The sequence below is a fragment of the Ostrea edulis genome, chromosome 10 (genome assembly GCF_947568905.1).
Source record: "Ostrea edulis chromosome 10, xbOstEdul1.1, whole genome shotgun sequence".
NCBI lineage: Eukaryota > Metazoa > Mollusca > Bivalvia > Ostreida > Ostreidae > Ostrea > Ostrea edulis.
Genome location: NC_079173.1, coordinates 34238344 through 34256937, shown reverse-complemented (window position 1 = coordinate 34256937; position 18594 = coordinate 34238344). Strand labels below are relative to the sequence as shown.

General features: G+C 32.6%; 1 protein-coding gene and 3 long non-coding RNA genes across 6 annotated transcripts in view; 2 read left to right on the top strand and 2 right to left on the bottom strand.

Annotated features, from left to right (window-relative positions):
• The first annotated feature begins 1115 nt into the window (after nucleotides 1-1115).
• The window catches only part of LOC125665877 (uncharacterized), a 50388-nt gene continuing 32909 nt past the window's right edge, over nucleotides 1116-18594 (top strand). For all 3 annotated transcript variants that reach the window (XM_048898836.2, XM_048898835.2, XM_048898834.2), the window contains exons 1-4: nucleotides 1116-1171; nucleotides 5914-5958; nucleotides 16772-16848; nucleotides 17316-17384. In XM_048898836.2, the coding sequence (XP_048754793.2) occupies nucleotides 1165-1171; nucleotides 5914-5958; nucleotides 16772-16848; nucleotides 17316-17384 (198 nt within the window). In that variant the 5' untranslated portion in view covers nucleotides 1116-1164. The remainder of the gene's footprint in view (nucleotides 1172-5913; nucleotides 5959-16771; nucleotides 16849-17315; nucleotides 17385-18594) is intronic.
• On the top strand, nucleotides 1302-4660 carry LOC125653726 (uncharacterized). Its single transcript, XR_007362042.2, has 2 exons — nucleotides 1302-1681; nucleotides 4265-4660. It is a non-coding gene; the product is annotated as an uncharacterized LOC125653726 (long non-coding RNA).
• On the bottom strand, nucleotides 3984-5760 carry LOC125653727 (uncharacterized). The gene is made up of 2 exons (XR_007362043.2): nucleotides 5356-5760; nucleotides 3984-4623 (listed from the first exon to the last, which is right to left on the bottom strand). It is a non-coding gene; the product is annotated as an uncharacterized LOC125653727 (long non-coding RNA).
• On the bottom strand, nucleotides 7342-16834 carry LOC125665889 (uncharacterized). The gene is made up of 3 exons (XR_007366413.2): nucleotides 16713-16834; nucleotides 15770-15834; nucleotides 7342-7456 (listed from the first exon to the last, which is right to left on the bottom strand). It is a non-coding gene; the product is annotated as an uncharacterized LOC125665889 (long non-coding RNA).

Genomic DNA, 18594 nt, shown 5'->3' with positions numbered 1-18594 from the left:
AGGGGGGGGGGGATTGGGCCTGGGTTCATTCTTCCTAGGGGGAAATTCTATGCCAGGCTCATTTTCGGGGGGAATATCCCGGGCCCGTTTTTCCGGGGGAAAGTCTAAGCGGGGGGGGGGGGGGGGGGGGGGGGGGGTTCTATGCTACAACACTGGTTCGGAATACACCAACATTGAATTTGAAAATTTTATCAATCGTGTGGTCAAGTGTTTTACCTCAGTAAAAAAAAATTAATTAATTTTGTAAAAACTACATCCAACAGTAAATTACAAACAAATACACCAGGATAAACAGATATATATTATTTCTCTTCTACATCCTTATCTTTTTATGAAAATGTAATGTAACGCGTTCATTTGGGAGAAAAAAATCACGTAGTAGAGTTCGATTTTGACATAAAGAGGAAAATTGGAATAAAACACAAACACACAAGCAATTAGAAACATACATGTGCATACAAAGGAATGTCATTGAATAGCACACCTTTCTTTAATGAAATAGTAGATTAAAGCGGGTATTTAGGAAAAATATCAAGACCGGTCCTGGCTTTTAGCAGTGTTTTTACTTCGGTCCCGGAGTTTTCACATCCTATTTTACGAAAGACGCCAGTAATATGATCAATCAACCATCAGAATGCAGGCACGATGTGTCATATCTAAGTTAACGAGAAATTGGGGCTAAAATATTCTGTTTTTATCGAAAAAAAAAAAATCTGGGACCGGGACCGAAGACCGGGTTTTAGTCACGAAACCGAGACTGAAGACCGGAACCGAGACCGGGTTTTAGTCAGTACCTTAATGTGACATTTAAAACATGACAACTGCTTGAGTAAGGGATAATTTGAAATCAGAATATGACAACTCCATCCATGGGTGTTAATATGAAATTAAAACATGGCAATGTAGGAAGTAATTAAAATTAAAAGCTTGCGATGCGGTGAAAAAGTACCCTTTCCCTCGGGAAATATACTGAATCCTGATCGGCTCCCCTTCCTAGTTTGCTCAGATTTGCACAAGTAGTTTGTATGATAAACAATGCAAAGTGTTTCATTTCCTTAATATAGAACGTGAGAATATCCTACTCTCGTTATCTTTGCATACGCTGTATAACAGATATAGATTTCGTAATCCCTCCTTTCATGCATACGTTACGGTTTAATAAACATGATCGGTAAGTTACGAACACTCCGGGATATTTAGTTTGCCACAAAATTAAATCATGGGCTGTAAAAACATATTCTCTCTACGTATCGGCTTCTACTACACATGTGTAGAAATAGAATGCAAAATTTTAACAATAGCCGTGTTTCGAGTTACTCCGGAACACAGTGTTTATTCTGTGTTTAGTCACGCCGCGTCAAAAATGTTCCACAGGGTTACTTCCGGTTTATCGTTGTTTACCTTTGTTTACCAACAGTCGACACTTCGTGTATTAGGCCTAGGCTTAATTTTGTCGATCATCATGAAATTGAAATACACATTTAATAGTTTGGGGTGTATGCGGTACATATTTGTTTATGAGCGTTTGATAAGCTACTATTGATCTACGAAATACAACGAAAGACTTCGTCAAGAACAGAAGACGATGTCGTGTAACTCACACAAGGCCCGGCCCAGCTGTCTAGTAACCGGAGGAGTAAAGGAAAAGAACGTATTAGACTCACTGAAACCTGTCAAACTGGTAAAATGAAAATTATGACGACATTATATATATATATGATTAAACAAAACACAATGTGCACTGCTTCATTTAAAGCAGGCATTAGGTCCAGTACAGTCTATAGGGCCTATGTGAAATAGAATTTACGTTACCAAATCAGGGCCAAAATGGGCATAAACATGTAACATATATATTCAGGTCCATTCCAAAGACTATTTCTACCTACGTAGCTATTAATAGCTACCTAGGTATTTAAAGCTACTTAAAGTAGCTAGTTTTACCTACTTTTACATGTTTTTAAAGATATAAATAAATAATAATTAAGGCACATCTTTTAAACAGGTCAGTCGTTTTATGTATCATGTTGTACATGTGCATGACAAAATTCGGAGTGTAAATTTAAATGCTTTACGAGGGTGGAAAATGTAGAGAAAATTGCATGAAAAATCGACTCAAAAACTTTTAATGTAAGAGTGCATGAATGTTAACTTTAAAATTAATAAAGATTTGTAAAACATTCTAGACTTCTTATCATGTATCTTTGATCCTAAGTTCCTAGAGAATGGAAGTGGGTGCAGTTATTGATGCAAATTTGAAAGTAATCATTTTTTGTCCAATATTTTTGTGGTATTCATTGTCAGTATAAGTGAATCAAGAAATTTGGTACACACCATGTTGCGCTGTTCCTGCGTTTGGCCACAAAATGCAAGTAAAGGAAAATGTAGGTAAAAATAGCTACCTGGAGTAGGTTTAAATACCTAGGTAGCTATAAGTAGCTACATAGGTAGAAATAGTCTTTGGACTGGACCTGATAATTATTGATATAAAATATAGATAATGACAATACACAGTGAAAAGTAATAGATTAGCTATAATATTATAGGTATTTGAAATGGCTTTATTATTTAAAGCTAGTTTAAATTGAATTAGTCTGGGTTTCTGAGTGCAATGGTATAGCCATATGTGGGTGAGGATAAAATTATCTACTTGGGTATAGTCAATATGCTGTCTAATTTGAAACGATCTAATTAAAATTAGATCTTTGATCCGTTCATGCAATCGCTACACAAAGTGTAGCGATTGCATGAGCGGATCAAAGATCTAATTTTAATTAGATTGATTTGACTTTTAATTTACTTGAATCTTCACTATGCTCAGCTGATCTCTAAGAAAAGACTGCACTTGTTATGAAACTGGTGTATAGTCCTTTGTGTAGCGATTGCATGAGCGGATCAAAGATCTAATTTTAATTAGATTGAATTTGAAAATAATTATTTCTCAACTAATACTTGTGCTACAAATTAAGTCTTTGGAGTTTGACTTCTAATGATATACTTATGTAATTGGAAGAATTTTTAGCATGACTATTTATTGTTGTAGTCATTTTATTGACTTTTCACAATCCAGTAGGTATTTGTGATTACTGCTCATATTTATATCACTGAACAAAATATATATCTGATCATGATTAAGGTAATATTATAATTCCTTTCAGCAACATAATTTCAATATGTGCTCACAGACTGGTCCAGCACAATCTCTAGTATAATTAGCTATATAAATATGCTAATCAAGCTATATAGCTTTTTAAAGCTAATTGAAATTGCTTGATATAACTATTTCAAATCTTCTATCAAATATATTTTTAAAGCATAAAAATTTAATTTCTAAGTGAAAATATTTCATCCTTGTACTTGAAACAACACACTGTAAACAAAAAAAGCTTCTTAAACTATGTACCTTAGGAAGAATTTTGATTCAAAATTGTCAAATGTTTAGGATTATTAAGTTGTTACAGATTCCACATTGTAAAGTCATCATATACTTATCAAAGCTTCGACACACATAAGGCAGTGGACAGTTATCAATACAAAAGAAATTCTCTTTTCATGAAAATTCTTAAAATGACATATGATCTATACATAGAATAGTGTTGTGGTTAGTTCAAAGTACATGTATATTGTTATGTGTCATTGCACTTAAGAAATTTAATCGAAACTAGCTTAATGAAGCTGTTTGAAATAGCTTTATAAAACTATATAGTTAAATATAGAGATTGTGCTGGGCCTGATAGATATAGCAATACAGAGGAAATCCGTCATATGCATCAAAAGTTTGAAAAAGGTGAATTGACTTAAATATAAATTTATGAACAAAATTGAAAAAAAGAGAGAAGAAATTAGGAAGAATCTTTTGTGTTCATTTAAAACATGTTGGGTAGATTTTGAAGTTGTTTAACTCGGCTTTATACATGATGTCATATCTCTGAATGCAAGCAAGCTCTCATATGACTACAATGTATAGGGGAAATCAGATATTTGTACAATAAATATGGTAAGCTTTATTGATAAAAATCATGAAAACTCATACATTCAGTTTTAATATGAATTACTTCATGTATTTCCAAATAAGTTAAAAAAAATATACATGTATGTACAGTGAACAGTATTTTTAACAAATACATGAATTATAATTTCAGCATTATTTATTTTTTTTTTTTTTTTTTTTTTTTTTTTTTTTTTTTTTTTTTTTTTTTTTACATCTTTGCTTCTCAAATTGACAAAAGTCTATTATCAATATTGTGGCATCCCTCCTCTTTTCCAGGTTAATGGGAACAGGATAATTTTCCATGCCTTTCACTTGAGGTCTTCAGTTTCATCATTAATCATCTGAATGTCGGTATGCCAAACTCTCATGATGTCATGCCATTACTGGATATTCCTTAACACTGGTTTATTTAAACCACACTACCTATAACATTGCCAAATATTAGACTGAAAATTTTCAAATACACAAGATTTGAAGCAGCAAAAGAAAAGAATTACATATGTATAACACACAAAAAAGAAGAAATTAATTCTCACCTGGCTGATATGAACTTTTTACTCCTTTTTAGCTCCCTTTCACTGCATACCAGCCAATAACTAGCAGTCATTATATGCAGATCAGCCATTGTTATCAACCTGTGTATATATATGTTGAATAAAATATGAATGAAAATTGTTATTCTTTTTAAGAAATATATATACTCAATAGTATATTTCCTTACACAGTACTGAATCAAAGGGGTAGGAGAGCAAATATATAATATATAACCTGGCTCATGTTCAGCTGGTTCCATTCTTGTATACAAGTAGTTTGAGTGGAAATGTACATATCTGATGTACATGTAAAGTACCTTGATTGCACAGGCAATATGCATCACTTGTGTTCGAATTGACTATTAAAGAGTACTCTTTAATAGTAAATTCGACCCCAAGCGATGCATACTGCCTGTGCTTGATTGGTATTAAAAGTTGGAGAAAAGATCAATGTTCTTTGATATAATTCAAAATTTTGCAGTGAATGAACCATCAGTATGGAGCTTGAATAAATGATCATGCAAATTCTAGTATAGATCCGTAGGGATATATTATCTGGTGTTCTCATATTTTATTTAATTAGCAGATATATATACCCCCCCCCCCCTCTCACTCCCTTGTGAAATTGCTTCATAATTTTTATGAGCCTGAACCATAAGTTCATAATTGAAATTCTCTAATATATGATGCTTTATCATCTATTTAATGTCTCATGAACACCGTTGTAAAATACATACACTGCTCAGATGTAGATGAGGGTACAAGTATACCTATTCTTGAAGATTGACAAGATTTTGCACAGTCTATATTATATTTTTAAGAGTCAGTACAAACCTCTTGGTTTTCCTAAAAGTTAATATAAGCAAACTGGCTAGAACAATGATGTTTCTTTGTTGGTTCAGCTTTCACGGAATGTAATAATCGCACTCAATTTCGGCTGCTCGTGGTTTTCTACACAAATGACGCCATCGTTTCCTCTGCGTGAACGCTTTTCCCGGGTTTGGGAAAAGGTAAACTTTGACATCTTCCCAAGTAAATATATATCCCTTGCTATCCTTTATCTGATTTGCGACAGTTTGTGCCGCAAAATCTATATTTTGTCAAAAACAATTTTGTTACCAGTGTAAACAAAATTAACCGGAAGTACCCCTGTGGAACATTTTGCTCATATCACGTGACCGGCGTGGCTAAATACGAAAAATCCCGGGTGTTCCGGAGTAACTCGAAACACGGCTATTGTCTGATAGGATTGAGAATAGGGTAAATGTATACACATACATCTGATAGAGCTCGGCATTTTGATTAATTTCCCATTAGTGAACTATTTGATATAAAAATCTTTTGACTGTATTTGGGTTTCTAAATTCTAATGTGAACTAATTTGACTTTCAGTACACCAGTTCGTTGTCCTTATCAGTTTTCTGTCGAGTGGTGTGTGTAAGTACATTTATTAATCACCCCATACAGAAGCCCAGAATGCCTTATAGAGGGCGAAGCCCTCTCACGGCCCGAAGGGCCGTGAGAGCGGAGCTCTCCCTATAGGTAACACGTATATACATGTTTAAAGGAAAATATAGGAATATAATGAAAAATTAAACCATACCTATGGAACTTGAATAGTTTGGTACCAATGGCGTCGATTCGAATATTAGCGCGTGGACATGTATTCCTCCATTTTGAATCTCGTCTACCCTAGTTCACGTCATTCTGAGATGTTACATAAAATCCGTAAAATCCTGTAAATTTTATTTTCTTAATCATATATAATCACTCCACGATTAACGCCATGTTTTTTGTTGTGGTTCAAACGCTATGTTTGTAAATTTGCTAAATAACCACGCTGAATATGACGTCACAATGTACTGTTTACATCGATTGCGTTATATTTCCCGCGTTCAATATGTAGGCGGATCAAATGTCCAAAATTACGATGCTTTGATACAGCTCTGTCCTCGTGCTAACTTCGGGTTATTTTTGTCCTGTTTTGGATATAGATACTAATGCCAAAACTTTTTTGCTTCGTCCTCAAACACGGCCACGCCGTAAAACATATTAATTCGATATATCTATCTTTATTTTAGAGGAAGGGGCCTGATATCAGAAAAATAATCATTTGAATAAATTCATTTTGAAATATTTGCTTGTCCAAGTTTATATAATTATATATAAATATATTATTTTATTATACCTCAGAATGTTTTTGCAATATAAATGTTAGGTGAATAAATTTTCCATTTCTTCTGGATAACGCTAGCCGTGAAATAGTTTCTGAACAATCTGCTCTGGGGAAATTTACCCGATGCTATATATTTTCCCGCGTTTTCATTTCTGTGACGTCAAAGTCTTATAACTCGAATTAGTTTACTTCACTTTGGTATGTCTGACACAAGTAAATAATAAAACACCTACATGTATTTACTAACTATTCAGACAGTAGTAAGTTTATTGTCCCCCTCGACATTTGCTGTCTTGGGGGACAATAAACTTGCTATTGTCCTCATAGGTAGGTGTATAATATATATATATATATATATATATAGAGAGAGAGAGAGAGAGAGAGAGAGAGAGAGAGAGAGAGAGAGAAAACTCTAAACACTTAGTAGAAATATTTCGACAGCGTTACCGGTCTTCTTCAGTCGTGTTTATCTCTCATAGCAACGTAACGCACGACTACATACACGAAAGTACTATGACGTCACAGTAAGTATTATAAACGTCAATTTTACTTCCAAAAAAGAGACTTTATATATATATATATATATATATATATATATATATATATATATATATATATATCCAAATTGTAATGATAGCAGTTTCCTCGTGAATCATGCCCTGCAGTTGTGAACAATGCGCCGCAGGAAATAGTTGTTGTCTTGGGGGACAATAAACTTGCTGTTGTCCTTATCGCCAGTAAATAGGTGTATAATAGATTCTAGAATGAAATAAATTTCATTTTTTTTAAACATACATACAGTATATATATATATATATATATATATATATATATATATATATATATATATATATATATATATATATATATATACATACATTCTGCAAAGAAACTTGTACAAAATGTTTATTAGAAGCTATCAAAGGTATATGTATATATTCTTTTCTGAGAGAGAGAAAGAGAGAGAGAGAGAGAGAGAGAGAGATGAATTCAGTCATTATCTAATATATTAAAGGTACATATATATTGAAATTTATTTATATATATTTTTTAAACAAAAAACAAAAAAACAAACAAACCATAAAACAAACACTCAATGAAATAATTCATTCCAGCGGTTCCAGCAGGTGTCAAACAAATCTTTTTCACCATTTTTATATGCAATAAACTTTCATAAAATGTATTCATTAGCGATATCCAACATTTACATTCAGTGTCTTCCCTTTACACCTCATAGTATAGATATAATATTTCAGCCAAAGAACAAGATTATTTTGTATAGTTTTCTTTTCATCCAAAAATCCAAAAATAAAATTATTTTTTGTTATTGATATTTGAAGATTGGTCTTATGTTCAAAACAAACTTCAAATTCTCTTAAGAAATGCTGAACACCATCACATTCCCAAAACAAATGTTCAATTGTTTCTTCTTCTATCTGACAGAATGTACAATTCTTATCATCTCTAATTTTGATTTTGAATAAGTATGAGTTTGAAGCTAAAATTTTGTTCAGAATTCTGTATTGAAACCATTGCAGTTTACAATTACTTGTAACTTTAAAGGGCATTCTGAAGATCATTTTCCATTCTGTGTCATTTAATTCAAATATTTCATTCCCATTTCTTTTAGCAGTAGGTTTTCATATTTGAAAATACATTTGGGTAGCCTGTGAACTATATATAACGCTTCACCCCGGCATACTTTTCACGAATCGTTAACGCTTTATTCACGATATAGCTCTATAGCTGTCCCATTCATCTATACATAAAACATGTTCAAACCATACACAACAAAATATGCTTTTTGTTAGGCAAATTGTTTTTCATGATGCCAAGCAAGACATTTATTTTCTTACGAGTAATACGTTGGGGAAATACTAAATTAAGAGCAGAGTTTTAATATTTTATTAGGAGATAATCCTAACTATTATTATAGTATATCATTTATCATACCAGGCCTGAGAATATACACTTAGTCAAAATTTTGAGTACTTATACCTTAAGATTTATCTACCTCGAATGTTTATAAATCTGCTGATTTATATATAAAAAAAATCAAATACATACTAGAATACTGCAAATTTTATTCGTTTATGGAAATTATTTCAAAAGTTAGTTGGATTCTAAGACTTAAATCTCTTCTCAGTTTATGATCTTGACATCAGAGCTTATATAACAGGTATTATTGAGGCTTTCATATAATATTCTTTTTTAAGAAAATTACGTGTTGTTGACTTATACAGTTCAGAGGTATTATTATGAATTGAGTACATGGTTTGTCCTTTTAACTCCTCTCAGTTTCAAAGCTAAGGATTTGGAAACAACTTCAAAATGTGCATAGTGCAAGGACTTTGGTTCTCAACAATTTCTTTGGTGTTTGAAATGTTTACATGTTTAATTTGGTTAATTGGAGAGGGGGACTGGATAGTAGTTTCCGTTAAAAAAAATTCTTGAGAACCCAAGAAATTCATAATAAAAGGAAAGTATTACATACATATAATATTGAGCTGATTCAATATATTTTGCATAAATTCTTGCAATTTAAGTGCATTTTATTGACACATTATAAAATTCAAATTCTGCGAGATTCAAACCTATGATCCACAGATTTATATGTTAGCCCATATATATCGAAAAAGCTGCCCTGTAAAAAAAAATATGAAAATTGCTGACCTTCCTTTATTCATATGTCACAAAAAGAAAGTACTGTAAATTCCTAAACATGCGCGAGAAATTTATTATCGCGTAACTTTGCGAGAAGCATCACTCGCAAAATAAAATTATACTCTTTTATTATATAAAAACTCTTGATCAACAGAGCACTCGCGAATACTTCCTATTACCAGCCCGTCAGAGTTATCGCGCTTTGATGACTCTTGCGCGTCAATGAACAAGTCTCGCGAGCAAGTGCGAGATTAGCGGGACATAATTAAAACGTTGATAACCCCCCCACCCCCACCCCACCCCTTTTTTTAAAATATATATATATATATATATATATATATATATATATATATAAACGTGGTGTCATATGGTAAAATAGCCATTAAAAAAAACCTAACACTAATATATAAAACTAACGTGTTTTTGAACGCTACATAATGTATCACATCTATTTCAAAAATCGATGTTTTCTATCCGAATTCCATCGACAGTTGTAATTTATGAAATAGCTTAGATGAAGTTCGGAAACATATCAGTTGTGTTCATTAGTGTTATAAACGTAACAATTTTTTAAAAATGCAGTTTGAGAGATGGATAATTTATTTTAAAATATTGGAAAAGGAGGGGGGTGCATGTATACTTACAAAGTCAATGCCATATGAACTTGCGCTAATTCTATGATAAAATATCTTCATAGTCTGAGAGAATAACTTTAAAAGCATATGGATCCCATTATTTGCAAGAAAATTTCGTTATGTTGGATGTGCATTGGGTTTTTTTCCGTTACAGTTCTTCTTGCTCTTGCAGTTGATGCTTTATATCTGTCAAATTTAGCAAATTCAGTACCTGTGCTCCCTCACATAGTTTAACAAGTTTGTCTTTTTTCTTGTTAACATAATTTTATTTATTTCAACTTTATAATTCTGATCAGTGTTGTGATTTGTAGTTCTTTATAATTTGTATTCAATGCCGTATTACGTGTGCCTAATGTTTACGTTGTCCCGGTAGCACGACTTTACGCGCCTTTAATTTGAAGAGTTCCACTAATGGAAATCAAAAGTATTTATGCTCTCGCGATTTGACGTATACGAGTCATTTCGTGATATTCTAATATCTATATAATGATCAAAGAATTACTGAAGTACTGAGAAATGGTATGTCACAGAATATGCTCCTACTTTACATGTTTCTTATTAAATACTTTACTGGAAAATATATCAAAATAAAAAAAAAAATTAACCCTGTTGCTATGACAACAGAAAGTCATTTCTCGCCATATTTGTCCATTGGATAGCATTGAAAAGTCAGCATTTTATTGCATTTAACATACAAAATATATCATTATAGTAACTTGTTTAACGCAGGTCGCGGGTTTGCTTACGTCGTCGTTTTCGGGTATGTAAATCCTACGACTCAACGTCTTTTTACGTGCACATTCAATACGCAAGTTCCGAGTTACCCAAAAGTTATTTCCCTTTGTCGAACTCTTTCGCATTTTATGACGTATGGTGGGTACACAATGGTAGACTGGCATTGTACATAACGATTACGTACGATTAATGTAATAAAAGCGTAACTTTTGTTTATATCAATCACTGGTATGCATATTTTGGCCATATCAAGCATAATTTGTTTGAATAAGATCATCAAATTGGCTATTGAATCATTATTCGTGTCCTCTTCTACATGAGTGACGCTTTTATGAAAGAAAGATGGCAATTAACAATATTTGTTTGAGCCATTTTGTTATCCAATACTCATAAACTCACTAAAGTTGCCTTTTCCCTGAGATGGGATGGTCTCAGAAACTCTGGATATCATTTTTAAGAAACAACACAACGATAGTAATTAGCAAATGTACCCACTGTCATCATATTTTACGTCATAATTTACGGAAGAGTTCGACAAAGGGAAATAACTCTTGGGGAACTCGGAACTTCCGTATTCCGATGTAACAGTTGTCTGAATAAAGTATACAGTAATTGACTGAATATAAAGAACATAATACTTTACTGATATCACATAGATATTACCAACAGTTATTATCGAAGTAGAACATGTTTCGTTTGATTTTGTTAAGTCTTCCTTTCGTTTCCGGCTAGTAAAAATTCGGCTAGTAAAATGTTTTACATGTATGTTGTTACTGTATAAAGTTTAGCAGCGGACAACTTGGGGAGGTGAAACAGCTGGCGATGTTGGGAATGCTTTTAGAAGCGTTTTTAGAACCCGGGAAAAATCGGACGGGAGTTCTCCAGTTCATGAAAGTTTTATTCAGAGATTGGACGCGTTTATGGCAGACATTTGAAAATGGCGAGTTCATAATTTCATTCCTACCCCCACTATACAAATTTCGTGAAGATTGGACAACATTGAATAATTAAAAGCGGTGGTCAGGGATATCCTATAAAGAAATGCTTCTATGTGTACTGCTACAAATGTCTCTGAAAACATTTCCAGAACCCCTGGGAATAATTGAGCGGGAGTTGCCTATACTTTAAAGCCCCCCCCCCCCCCCCCTGAAATTTGACGTGTATTTGTTACTACGATCATGCGATCCCAAAAGAAGAAAAGAATTTCAATTATTAGCCGCGCAACACAATTTAGATATATAGCGCAATATATGTACACATTTATATATATTAAGAAATTTTTCGATATGTATTTTGTAAATAATTGATTATTTTGTCCATACATATTAGATTTCCCCTTCAAAACCAGGAGTCAGTAACGTTGTTTTGAGTTCTTTTTGAAGTGATGCATGAAAAGTAAATGAATAACGTTGTTGAATGACGTCGCGAATATCTGTAACGTTATCTATTAAAAACTGCTGCTTTGATGGTTTTTATCAAACTTTGACATCTTTTTCTTTAAAAAACGAACTCTATTACCCCAGAATTTTTTTTCATCAATATTTTTCAAATCATTTTTGTTTTGTTTTGATACATGTATCAAATATTATCAAGATGAACAGCACCAAAATCTGTCTATTTTAAGTTGAATTATGCAATGAATAAAGTCAATCACTATTTTTTCTATTTTTAAAATTTTTTTTTATATATATAATTCAATGGAAAACAGTGTCGCTACCGTTAAAATAATGGTATTTTGAAGACGTAATTACTAAATAAAAAAAACAAACTGCTGTTGAATGAAGAACAATTTTCACAGAGTAGTATATACATTGTCAAGATACATCGTTCTAATTTTCAGGTGGGGTTTTCGAGTGAGAAAAAAAAAAAAGGTCTGTAAACCCGCGGCCTACGTTAATTGAATCATATTTGTTTCTACAATCAAAACAATAAAAGAAAGAGGGTTTAAAAAATTTCAGTCTCTTGCAGCTATTACGGACTTCATTTTATGAATTGGGGTAAGAAATTAATTTTAGAAAAGATATCTTATGCTGCACATTCTATGTAATAGCTTGTTGCAATGCTCAAACATTCTGTGTAGTCGTATAGTGTCAGGGCCCAGCTAAAAGTCGACCAAAAAATAATAGGCATTATTTCGAGTTCATTTCTGCATATCTTGGGAAGTATACGGAATTTCGGGATGAACTTTGGTAGTAATGTAGATTGATTATGTATGAATAAATTAAAATACAAAGTAGAATTTTATATCAATTAATTTATTGTTTTACATCAGCTAACTTGGGTACCCTATATTTAGAGTTCTATACCTTTACTCTTTATATAGTAAATTCGACCCCCAAGCGATGCAATTGCCTGTGATTTAACCAAATATAATACGCACTTTTTAAATTTTTTTTATGAGAAGGGACATATACTAAATACCACTAAAGGTTTTTGACTCAATGCAATGTGCACTTAATTTTTCGCCGCGTTGATTACCTATCTAAAAGCGTAAAATTATTTTTGAAAAATATTTTAAGAATTATCCTACACCCTGTAACTAATTATTATGAAACAGCCAATTAAAATTTATCATTGTGCAATTGTTAAAACTGCCATGATATTATGATACCGTGACTAGCACAATTTGTGTACACGTCCTTTGTCACTTGATTTTGTCAGATTTCTGCATGTTGCACGTTTTTCATGGGTCTGGGAATATGCGATTCCTTTTGAGTTTTAACTTTCCTTTAGCAGTAAATGACTGATTTACTTACCCATCTAAATGCGGCGAAATTTTAATGAGTTACGTTTGAATTCTTCATTTAATACCAATTAAATTACTGGCTTTGATTATTGCTATGTTTTGATTACAACACATTGAACGCTCGCATCAGCTATTTAATTGATCATATGAACTTTAAACAAAGAAAATATCGAGTCTGTTAAAACTTTATTCATACAAACTCTTGTACTTTGCTGAAATTATTTCCCCGAAAATACTGCTATGTAGTGAGTATAAGGACAAGATTGTCGTTTTCTTAAAAAACAAATTTGCTGCACTGTATACAAATTTTAGTGCATGCTTTTTTTGAGAACCTGCATTATTTCCACAAAGATTTCTCGTGAAGTTAAATGCGATTGTACACACGAACTATGGTATTTCCACAATTTACAGGCCCTTTTGGGGTATTAAATATATTCGGCAAAATACGGTAAATGTGATTATCTATATCTGACTGTAGAATAGTCTGAAAGCGAAAACATAACAAACTGAACGTGCGTTCCTCGTCTCACCCCGGTAGATTCCCGCAGAAATAATAACATGGTTTAGGCTTTGACACGCTTTCGAAGAGGCCTCGACGGGGAGTATGATCGGTCGTAATAGACCAGTACCATTTCAATTTAATATTTACTATGCTTTTCCAACCTAAGAAAGCGAGATACTGCTTTCTTTACTATAAAATATTTACTTACAAGTTTTTTGTTTCATGTTTACGAGTCTATTTTTGTTGTTGATACATCTATACACACGTACGTCGTATGTTTAATAAAAAAGTACAATCGCCTGTGACACTTATTGACTTAGTTTGCTTACATCATGTATTCATGCGCACTATGTTTAGTTTCTTTAAACGTATTGAGGGAATCATTTAATTTACATTGTTATAAGAATGTCAACATACATGTATGATATGTCTTCAAAACTTAATGAAGCTGTTCAAAAAAGCAAATGAATTTTGAAGATCTTTGTGCGCGGGATTTATTTGCTGTCGGTGTAAGAATAAACAGAAAGTTTGTGAGCCGCGATAAATCCACACGCCGTTGACAGCAAGGAGCATCTCGTTTCGCGAGCCGACTCAAAAATTGCAGCATAAGAATTTTGAAATACTATGACCAAAAGTTTGAATAGGTTTTATATATATATATATATATATATATATATATATATATATATATATATATATATATATATATCCAAAATTGAAATAGAGTCTCAGTAATCGGATACTAATATTCAAAAAATATGAAAAGAAAACACAGAAATCCTCCGTAAAGCTTTAGCGCTTTCATTACATCTTCAGAAGCTTTACAAATAATACATTTTTGTAAAGCTTCTGAAGATGTAATGAAAGCGCTAAAGCTTTACGGAGGATTTCTGTGTTTTCTTTTCATATTTTATATATATATATATATATATATATATATATCATAGCGGGTATTTTTTTCGATACAAAGTAACGATTTCTCAAAATCAGGCAATTTTCAGAATTAACCTAAAATACAATACAATGAAACAATGTTAAATCTGAAACAAATAGTTTAACCCTTCAACATCATAAGGAATGTCATTTTTATAAATCAAACGCTAATACTTTATGAAATATTACTGAAAAATTGTCAAAAATATCACAATAAAGATTTTTTCAAAGGGAGATTATCATCGTATAATGCACTGTAAAAAGTTATAACTTTGACAAAAGGTGCTTTAAAGCCTGGCAAATCAACTTAATTAATTACCTGTGCAATTCCAAGACATATCAGAAGGTATATTTTCACCAATAAGAAACCTATATCTTATCTATCATTTATTTTAATATTAAGAAGCAATATAAGCATAATTTTCTATATTAAAAAATCAGCTTTCTCCGACACTTTTCTTAGACAGTGGGTTAATCTCTTTTTACCCCACGCCTTCATAGTTTTGTGACGCATAAATCTTTTTGAGGAATTTTATCAAAAATTGCGCGCCGTAATTGATTTGTTTCTGTCCTTGCGAATCATTTTCTTTGAGATTAAAAAATATGCAAAATAATGTCTTCAAGTTTCAGATACAATTTAATAAATAAGAAATTCATAAATTATGTTTAGTTACTTGGGAATATTAAACCGGTTTACCGGCTTATTCATAACTCACTCACTATGGGAGTTGTCGCACGCCCTTCATTCTGACGCCGCCCTTCACACAGTGTGTTCGAGTAGAGTTTGGGGTAACGCATTTCAAATATTGGTAAGCAAATTATGAAATTAGATATTTTATTTTGGATAATACATATACCTTATTATCGTTGTTACTTGAATTCAATAAGTTCTCTTGAATCTCTCTTTTTTTCACCATGGATCCTATTATCATAAAAAGAAACTGCAATCTGTATTCACCACAAAATATAAAGACATATGATCATTCAATTGCAAATTATTTCTTTTATCAAATCCACCACAAATCATTATTAGCACCATATCATATCGAGAGATCAAGATCGATTGATCGATCGCGAGAGAGAGAGAGAGAGAGAGAGAGAGAGAGAGAGAGAGCTAGCTACCTTTTCATAACATATATGAAGAAATACTTGGGACAACATCAGAATTGAGAATTGCCCTGTGAACCCTTGTCAATCAGGAGAAATTGAGCTTCACATTGGATGCTAGAAATTGATGGACATTTAGTTACTAGTCTTTGTGTATACCTTATCTATCTTATCAGGCGTCCGTGCAATATTTTGATGCTTACCGCGTAATCCAACTGGAGAGGGAATTTTCATGTAGAGATTGCCATACAATAATAGTAGTAAATTTTGCATACAATTACATCAATTATAATAAAATATAATAGGTTATCTTTGGAATGGGTACGATTGATAATAATCATTATGGATTGTTAGAATATAATTTACACGGACATCAATTTTATGCTAAACAGATTAATTATGAGTAAATGCATCGTACGCTAATGAAATTTTGCTTACACTCAGTTGAAAATTTATAAGCTTAATTTTCTCTCGAAACATGGCGATAAACGTGATATTATTGCAGAAAAAAATATTTTCAATTAAGTTACCCTGATATTTTTCGATTTTAAATCAATTATTTCCAAGGGTATATATATATATATATATATATATATATATATATATATATATATATATATATATATATATCGAACTAAAACAACATATATGTTGCATGTTCATATAATTAGAATACGATGATTATCAACTTACACAGACATGAGGCTGGTGTAATGATCTGAATGACCGGGAATTTACCGCTTGTCTTCTAGGTTTAGAATGTTACCTGTGTTACAATGCCAAGGACCCAAGTCTGTGTCGACACCACGTCACCTGTATATCAGGGCAGGTAATCAATATCGCTATACTGTTTCCCCTTTTCATCAGACCTTTGTTGCCCGAAGATTAATAGCTCACTTTAACTGGCAATTAACTTGTCATTTTTTCACTGTCTGGTAAACTTAATTAACTTCCTTTCAACTGGACCCTGGACAGCTAATTAGTATTACAACACTTTTATAGCTATCCTGACGTCACTGTATTGTCTAATATCATCGTACTAATAATTAACTATATCATCTTAACTCTTAGTTTGTTTTCAGTAGTTTAATTTAAATTTAACAGTTTGTGAAATTAGTGAAGTGTCTTATTGACTTTTTTCATATACTCTTGTGTATATATCAGTGCAATAACCGTACAAAATCACCAAGTAGACCACTAGAACACACCCTATGCATTGATACCGATTGATTGTGCTCATGTATACAATTTTCTAAATTTGAGTTTATAAATTGGTTTTTCTTTTGTTTTTAACAGTCATGCGGTAAAGAAGTGTTCCACGATTCCTACGGAACTGTCTTTGATTTAGGCTGTGTCGCTACATCAGTGAGTAGTTTTACTTAATGATAACCATTACAAGAGATCCACCGACCAGTCAATAACTATCACAGAATGTCACTACATTACACGTGATTCACTGACCAGTCAATAACTATCACAGAATGTCGCTACATTACACGTGATTGACCAACCAGTCAATAACTTTACTGAATGTCACTACATTACACGTGATACACCAACCAGTCAATAACTATTACTGAATGTCACTACATTACACGTGATTCACCGACCAGTCAATAACTATTACAGAAAGTCACTACATTACACGTGATTCACCGACCAGTCAATAACTATTACTGAATGTCACTACATTACACGTGATTCACCGACCAGTCAATAACTTACTGAATGTCACTACATGTACATTACACGTGATTCACCGACCAGTCAATAACTATTACTAAATGTCACTACATTACACGTGATTCACCGACCAGTCAATAACTATTACTGAATGTCGCTACATTACACGTGATTCACCGACCAGTCAATAACTATTACTGAATGTCGCTACATTACACGTGATTCACCGACCAGTCAATAACTATTACAGAATGTCACTACATTACACGTGATTCACCGACCAGTCAATAACTATTACTGAATGTCACTACATTACACGTGATTCACCGACCAGTCAATAACTTTATTGAATTTTACTATCATACGTACACGTACTCGGGGTTAAGATTTTTTTTTATACATATACAGTACTACGATTTTGAATTCACAACTCATTATTTTCACGTTTTCTTGTTTAAATCTGCGTCCATGTAGATGTGATTTACAGTGATTAAATCCATTCTTTATGAATGGTATTAAAATTAGGCTATATTGACTGAAGTTTTAATTTCACGTTTGTATGCCTATTCTGATACCATGGTCTCTCGATAGGAATATCTGCAAAAGCGCAACAGCGCGTTTCTTAAAACGCACTATCACGCTAACACACAACACACCATCGCGCTATCACACAACACACCATCGCGCTATCACACAGTACACCATCGCGCTATCACACAACACACCATCGCGCTATCACACAAGACGGTATGTTGTGTATTAGTGTGACAGCACAAAGGCATATTTCGTGATAGCGCGACGGCATGTCGTGTGATATTGTGACAGCACATTTTAAGAAATATGCTGTTGCGCTTTTGCACATGGCCCTATCAGGGCACTATGAATTATTATC